At 43.6% G+C, this 12,594-nt stretch overlaps 2 protein-coding genes across 2 annotated transcripts in view; one reads left to right on the top strand and one right to left on the bottom strand.

The window, feature by feature from the left end:
* Nucleotides 1–54: 54 nt before the first annotated feature.
* Nucleotides 55–2,482, top strand: LOC109484512. The gene has a single exon (XM_019787817.1). The coding sequence runs from the start codon at nt 362–364 to the stop codon at nt 2,363–2,365; it is 2,004 nt and encodes a 667-aa protein (XP_019643376.1). The 5' UTR covers nt 55–361; the 3' UTR covers nt 2,366–2,482.
* Nucleotides 2,483–3,062: 580 nt separating this feature from the next.
* Nucleotides 3,063–12,594, bottom strand: part of LOC109484366 — a 58,546-nt gene continuing 49,014 nt past the window's right edge. Inside the window, exons 66-79 of the mRNA XM_019787618.1 lie at nt 12,070–12,179; nt 11,643–11,759; nt 11,101–11,277; nt 10,090–10,347; nt 9,833–9,867; nt 9,535–9,723; nt 9,305–9,373; nt 8,974–9,100; nt 8,625–8,725; nt 7,314–7,484; nt 6,875–6,978; nt 6,521–6,623; nt 3,693–3,797; nt 3,063–3,276 (exon numbers count right to left, since the gene is read on the bottom strand). Of these exons, the coding sequence (XP_019643177.1) occupies nt 3,067–3,276; nt 3,693–3,797; nt 6,521–6,623; nt 6,875–6,978; nt 7,314–7,484; nt 8,625–8,725; nt 8,974–9,100; nt 9,305–9,373; nt 9,535–9,723; nt 9,833–9,867; nt 10,090–10,347; nt 11,101–11,277; nt 11,643–11,759; nt 12,070–12,179 (1,876 nt within the window). The 3' untranslated portion in view covers nt 3,063–3,066. The remainder of the gene's footprint in view (nt 3,277–3,692; nt 3,798–6,520; nt 6,624–6,874; nt 6,979–7,313; nt 7,485–8,624; nt 8,726–8,973; nt 9,101–9,304; nt 9,374–9,534; nt 9,724–9,832; nt 9,868–10,089; nt 10,348–11,100; nt 11,278–11,642; nt 11,760–12,069; nt 12,180–12,594) is intronic.

Here is a 12,594-nt window from a genome sequence, read left to right as displayed (position 1 = left end):
AAGACCAGCACCGATACAAGACCATTTTCTGCACGATAAGATGGCTTAATTCACCAGGTAGTACCCACCCACCATGTGTTGTTACTGACGTCATAAGGTTATAGGTCGTGCTGCCGTGTGTGGACCAATAGGCACAGGCCACAATGACATCACTTTCCTTTTATACACCTGCGGTGTTGTGAACATAGATACGTTTCAGTGTATTGTGCAATCGCGTCAGGTTGTATTTAAAGCGGTGACTGATCGTATTTCTCAGGCTTTTGCAAGCCACATAACAGTTCGGTTCTACGTGGCGAGGCTTGGACAGCAAGAATTAAGTATAGTTTAGGACTTGGGTGTTTGTACGTTACAAAAGTAGGCCATGGGTGTCAATTCGACTGAATGCATTTCCGTGTCTCCAAGACAAGACGGGTCAACTGCTGCCGGTCGCAGCTTTCTCAAGGGGGAGGGGCTGTCCAGAAACACAAGACATCTCAAAATGGCGTCTGTGGCACCCAAGGACAGCAAAGAACATGAGTGCAAGGTTGCTTCGTCGGCAGATATCCAAATTTGTGGCGACAAAGGTCCTGAGGAACAAGCGAAGAAGAAGAGGAAGTTTAGGCCGGCTGCAGAACTATGGAGTTTTGAAATTGAGAGACCAGCTCGGACATACAGTTTCACACAAGAGGAGCCGACACGTTACACCACGGCGGCGGATCATGAACTGTCTGACTACGAAGGCTACGAAGAATTCGAGGATTCTGCGACCATCGTGAGAGGTAAGCTCCGTCTGAGATCATGTATGAAGAATAAAAGTACAAGAACGCGAAGGCTACTGAGGGATGAGCGCTGTTATAAAGGCGGGCAGAGGGTCATTGTAGCTTGTGTTAAAAGGGCAAATATTGATGTTCGGAAGGAGAATATTGAGGTCGCTGTTGAGGCAAAGAAAAGAAATGTCGAGAAAAGACTCAGAGTGAAACATATTCGTCGCAACAGTCAACCCAGAGACAACTCTGCGCAGAGCGACCAGGAAACGAAAGCGGAAGATCACAAGGACGCCATAGTTCCCGGACTCAGAACCGCACACGGTGCACCCGTCATGCTGAGTGCTCTTGATGATGTTTTCCGTCAGAATTTCACCGACGCTCGGGCCAACATGACAGCGCTGCGTGACCTCGACGAATCATGCAAGCACGAACGGTCTGTCCACACTACAAAGAAGAAGAGGAAAGTGCAAAGACAGCGAAGGAGGGCCTTCACGCGCGTTAAGGAGACACTGTGCATGCATGAACAGAAACTGTACATTCCGGACAGTCTTCGCAATATTACAGCCCCGTCTCGGGGAACGAAGAGAGTTGTTCTCACCACACGTGAGACCAGCCATAACACTGCGCTGCAGAGGATTCAAGCAGGACTCAGCCCCAACCTCACATACCATGAGGTCATCTTTCTGCTGAGGGCACATGTTATGCATGTCACTCGGGAAAACAGGAGGAAGATGAGTCGTTCGAAACGAGTTGAAACTCAGAAGAAGCTGAAGAAGATCGGTAGGAAGATATATTGTAAGGAGCTGCGCCACCTCGTTGTTCAGGTGAAAGGAACCGAGACTTACTCAAGCCGCAGAAAGGCACAGAAGTCACAGAAGTACGAGCTTCGACATGAGGATCTGCCGCCATCCGCAGATCAGAGCATGGAGCGGCTGGTCGACCTGCAACATCGAGACCTCACACCAGAAGACTACGAACTTCTGCTGCTACTAGACGACGCCGTCGCCCCAAAAACTGTCAGCTCGAAAATGATAAGAGACCTGAAAACGGTGAGAGTAGAGAGCTCCAGTGACGCGCCATGCGCCATCTGTTTCGACCCGTACGAGGTTGGTCAGATCCAGAAGGTGCTTAACTGCGGCCACGCGTTCCACGTCCAGTGCATCACACTGTGGCTGACGAACTGTTCAAGTGCTTGTCCTCTGGACGGCATTGACGTCTCAACAGAGCCACCTAGCGACGTCCAGGTGGAACAGCAGGGCGCCCAGCAAGCAGCCGGACTTGTGCTTGATCCCACAAGCGATTCGGTAGACCCCGCACTTCGGGAAGTTGCCGAGCTACAGCGGAGGGATCTGACACCGGAGGACTACGACATGCTCCTTCGGCTGGACGAGCGAGTCGAACCGAAAACAGTTGAGCCGGCTCACGTGGACGGCCTGGAGACGCAGGTGGTAGACGCGCTTGTGATCGGGGACAGCTGTGCCATCTGTATGGAACATTACGAACTGGGACAGACCAAGAAAATCCTCCCCTGTAAACATGGATTTCATATAATGTGTATTGAAAACTGGCTTAAAAACTGTTCTACCCTGTGTCCTCTCGACGGAGAGCCGCTGGTTTAGCATACTTGTGTCATTATGTTGCTGCTTATTACTTATACCATTGCAGTACTTCCCTGTTGGCTGTTTATATAGGTTTTAGTTAGGACCCATTGTTGAATTAAATACAAGTTGAGAATTCATCCTTCAGCATTGTTGACTCAGTTATTTGCAAATTAAACAAAAGTAAAGTTGGTAGGATGTTTTATTTATGATTTCCAATTATTAATGAAAATATACACATCGTAGTAAATATATACATCAATATATTATATACATAAGGCTTATAATGACTTGCCGCACAAATTGTATGTACATGGTAATCATATATGACGGAATTTCCGAATATAATATTCTTTATGTTACATCCATTAAAACGCCAGACGCATCAAAACTATTTACATGCTAGGCATACATTTCGTACAAAATCCCATAGACTCATATAGGGAGCAGTGTGCCATTTTGGTGTATTGCCACAAACGGGTATCCAGTACGTAGTCCCGTGCCTTGGTGTTGGAATGGACCTTATCTTACCACCCCTCCTACGGTACATGGCCTGTTCTTGCTGCTAAAATGCGATCCTATATTACTTGTACCACCCCTGCTTATGGTTTCTGGTCCTGTCCTTAGTGCTGAAATGCAATCCCGTCAACAACCCCTGATACTTGGCCCTGTGCTAAAATGCTCGGTTATGGTTTACAGGATTGTCAACATTATCCTACTTTCTACACTTCTGTGGAAGGCATCCTGGATAGTTTTCTCCTGGGGACAGGCTGCGGCACGGAAGGGTCCATGTTGGACAGGGGGGTAACGAAAACGTCCGGGTCTGAGGACTCCATATTAGGAAGGTGGGTGGTGGAGACAACTGAAGGCATCAGCTCCGGAGTTGGAGTATTTTTGTTGGACTTTGTGGAACTATGGGACTCAGGGCGAATCTGTTAAGGAAAATGAAAACATAGTATTCAGGATTCTCAATTCACAGCTTTTCGGTCCATGATGCTTACAGTGGGCTCATGTACAAAACGTATTTTAGGTCCTTAAACTTTTTTGTGTAACTGAGAATGAGGTCACCAATATATGTCGACAATGCAAAATTCTGTGCACATATCTGTTCTAAAACCTTATTCGCAGGGGACATGATGACTACAGTCTCTTACCTCATTCGTTAAGTTAAAAATGATTGCAGAAATTCACGGCTCACTTCTAATTACTTATTCCATTGAATCCGAATTTATGAATCCATTTGTCCATGTTCCAACAGTAGCGTACAGAATGGTATATCATGCTAATGGACCCAAGTAAATATTATATCAGACGTTTGACCAACGGTTATAATAGCAGCGTGACTCACCACGTCCGAGTCGAACGGTTTGACCCTTATGGTGTCGGCTCTCCCCGGGATGTTCCCGCGGCTGACGCTCCATGTGTACGCTCTACGCTTAAATGCCTGACGAACCTACCAATCACATCAAAATAAACTCATGGTTATGTATGTATCTGTAAACTCTTACAACTTTTTAAAAACAAATTACGAGCGACGAGAACAAATAAAATTTCTTTAAAGAAATACAGTTTTGTTGATTTGCAGACTTTTTCATGCTTATGACAGATACAGAGAATATTGTATTATCACTTGCCAGCTATCTCTTTATTCTGTTACTGAGTCATTACCTTAATGAAAATTACTGAACGTACCTCACTGTTGAGAGCGCAATGGAACAGAAAAATAAACAGTCCCTGTAACGGAAAAGTGCTTAGTTAAACTTCACGTAAGGTTAGCCAACACACAAACCTGCATCTAATAAAGTAACGGTATTTGCAAGTGCAAGGACAACAGTTGTACATTTTACCTTTTTGCTATCTCGACATTTGGGATTTCTAATGGCAAACGGCATGTATTTTATCATAAAAACATAGCTCACTCGTGTTCTCATTTGGTAATTGATTTGGTATAATTGGACTATGATATTGCCGAATGTATTGAACATAATCAGGCGACGCTTTCAAGAAAAAGTTGATTTTACCAACCTGTGCGCTGTTAGTGACAGCAAAGATGTACTGGAACACAACTGCAGCTTGGTTCACTGCCAGGACACCGAATATCCACGAAATACCGAGGATAGGCAACAGGACAGCCACAGCCCGCACACTGGACCTGTGGGCGGAAATGTACGTGTTGTCAGTGCTGGTGACTCCATTTTCGATCAGTATATGTATCAATATGGTCGGTATAAACGCCCTTCGGTGCAACACACCAGCTTCGCAGGCACGCGGCGCGGCGGCAGCTAGCTATATCACACCGAACGACCTGTTACACTAAATCTTTGCACATCCAACTGCAGGAGTTGTTTAAAGTTTGACATGGTTTTGAACATGATATAAATACTAGAAGCGATGTTCTCACTCAACACTGCTCAGGCGCTTTAGTTTATGCCTTTATGACAGAAAGTATATTGTTACTGGCATTGCAGATAGGGCCGAAAATATATTCAATCCATCTTTCCCTTTATAATACCTGTAAAATCGGATAGTCGGCGAATGAGTGAATGCCTCAATTAACCGTAAGTTCTCAAGTTGGTCTTAGAAATTACCAAGAAGACAACTTACTTGAACGAAGATTTTTCCTTTGCCGGTTTGACCCGGAAGCTGATGTTGTTTAGTTTGACGACCTCTCTCGTCACCAGGATCAAAATCACCGCGTTAACCTGGACCAAGCAGATGTAAGGTAGTCAGATATAACTTACAGGGGGTACCTGATTGAGTACTGTTCTAACAAGTCGTTAGATTCCTTTCACTGCGATCAAGGATAGCTAGTTAACATTCTGGATGCAACAATATTGTTTACTAGTTATGCATCAAGCTAGTTTAAACTGTAATTTCCAACACAAGATAAGGTTGTTTACTAATTAGTGACATCTCATTAAAACTTACAAGAATGATGACCAAAGCAGGAGCTACAAACGCCCAGATCACTCCCCCACTGGTCGATAACCAGCAACTGGAAGAATAACATAAACAATCGTCAATACGATCCAATACTAACGTTAAAGCACTGCATAGTGAGGTACACGTTTAGACCACAATGAGATGCAAATAAATTAACAAAATATTTGTGTTCAATGTCTTATCAAAAGGCAGACAACATTGAAAAAAACTTACTTGTCTTTTTCTCCATAGCCACTGTGAGCTATGCTGACGGATACGGTACACACCACAAGCGGCAGACCTGCAATGTTAATAATATATTAGACACTGAATTGATCGTTAGCAATCTAAAATGGTCCATGATATTGTTTTGCTAGAGTATCTATCCTATACAGTAGTTGTTTTGATGTTTGTATTTTAAGTGTATGTAAAAGGACTCCAGAAAGAGTAGTGGTGTATTTTCACTATAATTTAAGGTTCCTGAAATAAACAAACAATACAGTAAGTGAACATGTACATACCCCAGCCGATGAGATAGTAGTACCGAAGCCTGACATGTGTGAAGACTCGGACGATGACGTTGTACAGGTGAATACCTTCCACTAACATCCAGGCGAACGCTGCCAGGTAGATGTAGTGTAACAACACTGCGAACACTTTGCAAATCACCTGATAGGAGAGGTATGAACATATACATTTTGAGCTTTCTCTGATTGCGGCTAAAGGTACTACCGTATTCCGTTCTGTGCCTATCCTATGATTCTGTCCCTAGTGCTGAAATGTGATCCTCCTATCCTACCACCCCTGCGTAAGTACGTGGTCCTGTCCTTAGTGCTGAAATGTGATCCTACCCTACCACCCCTGCTACAGTACGTGGTTCTGTCCTCAGTGCTGAAATATAATTCTACCCTACCACCCCTGCTACAGTACATGGTCCTGTCCTTAGTGCTGAAATGCGATCCTACCCTGCCACTCCTGCTACAGTACATGGTCCTGTCCTTAGTGCTGAAATGGGATCCTACCCTACCACACCTGCTACAGTACATGGCCCTGTCCTCAGTGCTGAATGTGGTCCTATTTTTCACGCCCAACTGATTATACATGTATATGTATCGACCTCGCAAGACTTTGAGCGAGAGTTTGACTTCGAGCGTTCAAAATTTTGAAGGACTTTGGTTAAAGGCATGGACAGTCTCTATACATACTATGTCGAAGTAATGGATTCTTTGATCGACAAAATACGACGCTTCTTACCGTGCCAGGAGTCCACCCACTCCCGATCAGGAAGAGTGACTGTGCCAGGAGCAGACAGACGCACAGGTTGACGTGCGCATGCGTCTTGTCTGCTTGGATACTCCTACGGTAATGCGGAGGAAATAGAAATTTTACAGGATCTCCTTTTTCCCATTGGCTGTTCTTTCATCATTTAGATAAGAAATTTTGCTACAACTAAACCTGACACACATAATATTAAGTTAAAACGGAAAATGATCATTTGTCAATGTCTTGCATTCCTGTGCAAATGATTATACAAAACGAATCTATTGTTTACAGTCTATATGACTATGCTATAGTTTTCAGAATCATGAGATGTAAAACTGTTCTTACGAAAGTCCCAGGAACACGATGATAGTGACGAACAGACAGATGATGGACAGCCCACACCCCACATAGGTGATCACCTGGAGAGCAACTCTGTTCCCATGGTCCATCTGGAAACAAAGAAAAAGTTGACTCTCTATATACACCACATTGGTTGAGGAATCGTCAGAAAACATCGGTCTGGCACGATATTTGGACCAAAAGCATTATAATTTACCTCAGAAACGAATGATAAAACGATTTGTTGATCCATGGCTGACAAAAACAAGAAAACGATACAGATGAATTATGTTTCCATAGACAAATATACAGGAAGATACTGGATTTTCTGGCAGCAGACAGGGATGAATGAACGAAAAATACGATCGTTGTCCCCAACAATACGGCCCATATCTCAATGAACACTACTAAAATGACTTGTACGACTGGAACCATTCCAACATACGTGCACATCCACCACCTGCATGAGGATGGCGTAGTTTGTCATGTGGTTACAGCTGCACACGGTGTGGGTGGAGTTGGAGGAGTGGATGACACACCCTGCGTCTGACCACACACCGACATCACCTGTCAGGTCTAGGTGCACACACCAAAGTCTGGCGGTTTCCTCTGCTTCCTACAAGGAAAAACGTCATGATTACAAGAACAGGTTAAGAGACACCAACTAAGGATTTAACTAGAACTATCGATACAAACTAAAGTATATATATAGAAGTATGAAATAAAGACCAAGCTTTCCTTCCAACACTGGATTGAATTGGGGCTTACCCCAAATTTGCTTTCACGGAATGGACTCGTCTACTCTTTCATAATGACTTGTACCAACACAGATAAACTGTCATGCTAAGTTAAAGTGGAAGTAATTGCACCAAGTTCAAAGAGTTGGATGTGAAAGGGTTAGGTGTGACAGGTCGTTCTACGTAGCGTAGCTGTTGTCGGAAGGCGGTCATACTGGTCGTCTTAGCTAGAATATTCTTAGAATACTGATGGGGATATGTTTATATGTCAGTGTAAACTACCGTATTTCATCCTAGCAACGTAACGTCTGCGTTATCTACTGTCATTTCCCAAGCAGCCTGGCGCAACGTTAACTTTATGACGTGTTTTATAACGTACCTGTAAGTGCGTGAATGACACAGTGACGTTGTCCGGGAGTGGGAGGGGAGGGCTGGGACCCAGCGTGACGGACACAACCAGACTGTTCAGTGACGCTTCAGATGGCTCCACACCAAGACTGTGATTAAAGACATTACATCATATAGATTTACCCGATATATAATACAGTTGTATGTCCAGATCATAGATGATACACGATACCTAGCCGCGGCGACTATAGCAGGGCTTCTCTTGCTTGCAGTCTTTTACATGTTGTTAGGGCTAATGTAAAAGTCTGCAAGTAAGAAAGGCCTGCAACAGTCGCCGCGGCTACACGATAACTAAATTACAGCAGGTCTCTTGGGCCCAAGTTCAGAGTTTGGCTTTCAATACAACTCATACGATTAAGATGATTGTACCTATTGTTTGTGGAATAGCGCTTGTGGAGATTGTGATACAGGACAGCGACAATCGTCCGTGGGTCTGTGGAAAAACAGAAATCAAGGGCTAAATCAACACCAGGATTTAATGCAATAAAGTAGAACAACACACAGCGTAACATAGCACAGTACGTTACATCTCAGTCAAACAATGACAAATCAAACTTTCTTTCCGGTTGCTGGGGTTCTTTTTAATGCTTACCATGCATGTTATGATTTACAAGGGAAGCCGGGATCTGTACAGTAGCATCAGAGTCATCATCTGGAAACACGTAATCAGCATGTTGTAGTACTGCTGAAGGCCGCACGGTGACGCTAAAGTCTAGTGAGAGGGAGAGGGTACTATTAGACACTGTATTGCCATTTATCAAACGATGCGTTTTATGTTCTCTTCTTATCAACATAATCTAGGATGACTGAGGATGTTTGACTATACAAACAAATCGCAGAAAACGTATCAAACGAATATCGAATAGGCAAGAATGTCTTCAATGATAACATACTCATAGTAGCGTCATAACTGTAGCACAAACTGACACAATCCGCAGTTTTAATAAGAGCAAAACTTACTGGAAATGCCGTTGTCTCCTGAACTCAGGACAGTTGTGGCTCCTGACGGAAGCACGTGACTTCCCAAGTGTATGTTGAACTGATCGATGACACGTGACAGATCAGACAACGTACTGTCTCTCACGTACTGCAAGGGCATGTGAAATTACAATCATGAAGATATTTCAATTGTAACGTTCCAATCATGTTCCTACGTATCATGATTTTTAGATATAGGACAAGTGATTGTCACATGATTTGAATCGATTACTTAGTGTCTGAAAAAGCAAGATATGGCCGTGCGTCACGGTGCGCGAAAGGCCACGGTAGACTTAGTACAAAGAAGTCGTACCTGAGTCATGTTGCCCCAGCCATACTGGTCCAGGTCACTCATGACTTGTCCTGTCTCCTCGAAGAACCTCTGATAGGAAAGTGGTATTACGTACAAAAGGGTAAGAAACGAAATATGGAAGAAGTAACCAGAAGTACCAGTACACTACGATATACCCTATGGAATTGGTCAGATTGGAAGTTTGCAATGAATCTTGACAATATCGCACAGTATTGTGTAATGACAGCTACCTTAGAAAGATCAGAAGCAATATTTGCTTCCACTCTTTCTTCTGGAAGGAGATCTAACAGCTTCTCCAAGACGGAGACGGCTTCAGTGATATCCGTGTCTATAACGTATGTTCCTGGGACCGTTACCGCCAGAAGAGCCTGCAGCAGTTCGGCGGCCTTTTCATAGGTGGCGTTGGTGAGTGTGTCGACCTGAAACAATCACAAAGAAATGAATAAAATATTCAATGAACGGAAGAGTGACGCGGGCAAAAAACATTGAATTGTATGTAATTTGAACACCAATGTTGTTTGAACCTACCTCTATCCTAACAGTGTCCACGCCAATGGTGGTCCCTGAGAAATACACAAAACAGAACATTGAGCAGTTCGGTATGCAAGAAAAATACTTTCGTTGAAAATTGTAAAAGATATGGCTCCTTAAAAGGGTACTTGTCTCTGAATTACTGATAGTTTGGAAGCGTTCAATTTTGTTTCGATTTTTCACGATTGCACTGACACCGAATTGTTAGTCTTTCTCTAAGCCAAAGCACATATTCTAAAACGTAGACATCATACCAGTCGACGCTTGGTAGTAGTACTGGACCTCCGGATCTGTCAGCTTGCGACCCCAGATCGCCAGCTCGTCAAACGAGCCGGTACAGTACTCATCATACGACTGGTCGTTGTTGGTACCCACTACCAGGTTGTTGTGCACAGCGCCGTAGTTGGTGCCAACAGTGGAGGTGACTGTGACAGACAGTTTGACGCCGTCTTGCCAAACACCTAGGCTATCAGCCTGGTTCCAGGTAAATACAAAGTGGCTCCACGTGTCACCTGTATAGGATAGAAAGTCGTACAAGGTTTAAACGACAGAGGCAGTATAACTGACAAATTCACTGACATGGTGTAGTCTTTTAGTGGTTTCTGAAAATGTCATAATCAGGGGGAATGTTCGCGTGTTGAGTAGTATTCAATTCGGACGCAATACCAACTAGATAATGTTAGCCAGCTTCGCCTTGCCCCTCTTGTGATTTCTTAATGTCCCTTTTCTTTACCAGTCCCAGTATAACTTTGATGCGGATATCATTTTTCTCTAATATCGGAAATGATAGCTGACATAGTTGTAACGTTAGATCATAGTAGTCTTGGCTACTTGAAAACATCTTTCAGAAGTTAGAATATCTGGTGACTTAAACTTAATACACCGAATAACTCGAGTCTTACTCATAGGATATTCAAACTCTTTTTTTTTTAATTCCAACATGTAATCACTAGACGTGGTGACGACACACTCAAGTTTTTTCAACTTATATTAATGCCGCCACCAACACAGCCAGGGGACAAATACATGACAGGACAATACTCATTTACACCTGAGCTGAGTGAGGAAAGTCGTGTAAAGTGCCTTTCCCAAGGGCACAAGATCGGTGGCATGTCAGGACTCGAACCCGGGACTCTAAGTTCCGAGTCGCGCACTCTGCCACTACGCCACACGACCCCACTACGCCACACGACCCCACCTTCAAACTCTACTACTGGATAAAATACGGAGATAATATCCGAGTCTTATTTACAGATCATTCTTACTTGGTGAAGGGAATTCTGCCTTCCACAGTATGTTGCCGCTCCTGATGTAGAACTCCGTCCCGAAGGTGGGACTGATGGTGTAGAGAGACAGTCCGTCAGACAGGCCCTTCCCGCCTGACGTGATGCACTGTCGGCTGATCAGCTCCGAGTTCTTCCACCAAACGGACACGGAAAATCCTGCAACGGGAAGTTACATTGGTCTGATCAGTTTACGGATGACAGCATGCAAATAATAACTGGGAATATAACTTTGAATGCAGCATTTGATTATGGTACGAACAAAGAGGTTAAATCTTTTTAACCCCTTGGTGCGAGTACGGGATGGCATAAAAAGACGTTCGCTCAAAAGTAAGTAGTAGAGTAGTAAAGTCAGATGCTAAAATCCTCAGTGTAAAAATCATTTACGGTTTGCACCATGGAAAGACATATTTTATAAGCTTCTAGGAATACATGTCACGAAAAGTCCTCAAATTTTTCGACCTATACTAAAGTTTTGATGCGTCCAAGGCTTTCGGGCACCAGTACCGCAAGTTTGCCTGTACCTGTCTGTGCGCAGAGAGCGGGGCTGGCCACACAGGTATCCGTGAAGTCACCCAGGGTCACAAAGTTCGGCCCGCCGTCCAGGACAATCCCGTCATTCACTATAGCACTTGCTGTCCCTGCAAAAAAAATTGTTAACGTTTTCAAGTGAATCTTTAAAAAACATTTTCAGGGAAATTAGACTTACATACTTCGGACTCTATGAAGCTTTCGTTTTTTTTAAAAGTTATGTTGCAAAGTAATAGTTTGTCCTGTAACCATCCTTATTCTATTATACATGTCCAGTTTTTCCTTGAGGGTGGAAATGTCTGCCCAAAATACAAAAGACGTGAATGCCATACTTGACATGACAAGAGTAAAATAATAGAATTATTTCTAGACCATGGACGAATAGATATTCATTATATCATGTTGTTAACCTTCACGTACCTACGCTCCCGTTGACCGTGCCATGACGCCCAGAGTTTAACTCTTCGACGACTCCGTTCTGCACAGAATCGAACGGCCAATAGTATTCCGCAGATCTGATGACGTCAACCGTGGGGGGNGGGGGGGGGGATCATCATGATCAGTTAGATAGAACCATCCGGTTTTGTGATAATAGTTAGGATGTTTTGGGTCTAAATAGAATCCGGGTCTATCATACTGTATTTCCTTACACGTTACCGTCAGTGTCATCATTGTTTCAGTCTTCCTTTATTTATTTATTTACAGTAAGTACACATCAGCATTGAGGAAATAGACAAGATATCAAAAAACCATCGCATTGTCATGAAAGCTACCATGTCGTCATTCTGCCATACTTTAATTTCTGCCATACTTTGTGAATAAATCATTGTGTTAGATCACCTCTTTTAGAGAAACCCCTGAGTACTCTCACGACATGTTGTGTATAGTAACTGCCTTACCCTTGATTACCCTTGCATACCCTTAAATCTAGAAATTATTACAACT

The sequence above is a fragment of the Branchiostoma belcheri genome, unplaced genomic scaffold, assembly GCF_001625305.1.
Source record: "Branchiostoma belcheri isolate BF01 breed outbred unplaced genomic scaffold, Haploidv18h27 scaffold7, whole genome shotgun sequence".
Taxonomy (NCBI): Eukaryota; Metazoa; Chordata; class Leptocardii; order Amphioxiformes; family Branchiostomatidae; genus Branchiostoma; species Branchiostoma belcheri.
The sequence above is the reverse complement of the archived record's forward strand: the minus strand, read 5'-3'. Positions and strand labels throughout refer to the sequence as shown.

What these genes read in the sequence shown, in the direction of transcription:
- LOC109484512 (XM_019787817.1), top strand. Translation starts at nt 362, where the DNA reads ATGGGTGTCAATTCGACTGAATGCATTTCCGTGTCTCCAAGACAAGAC.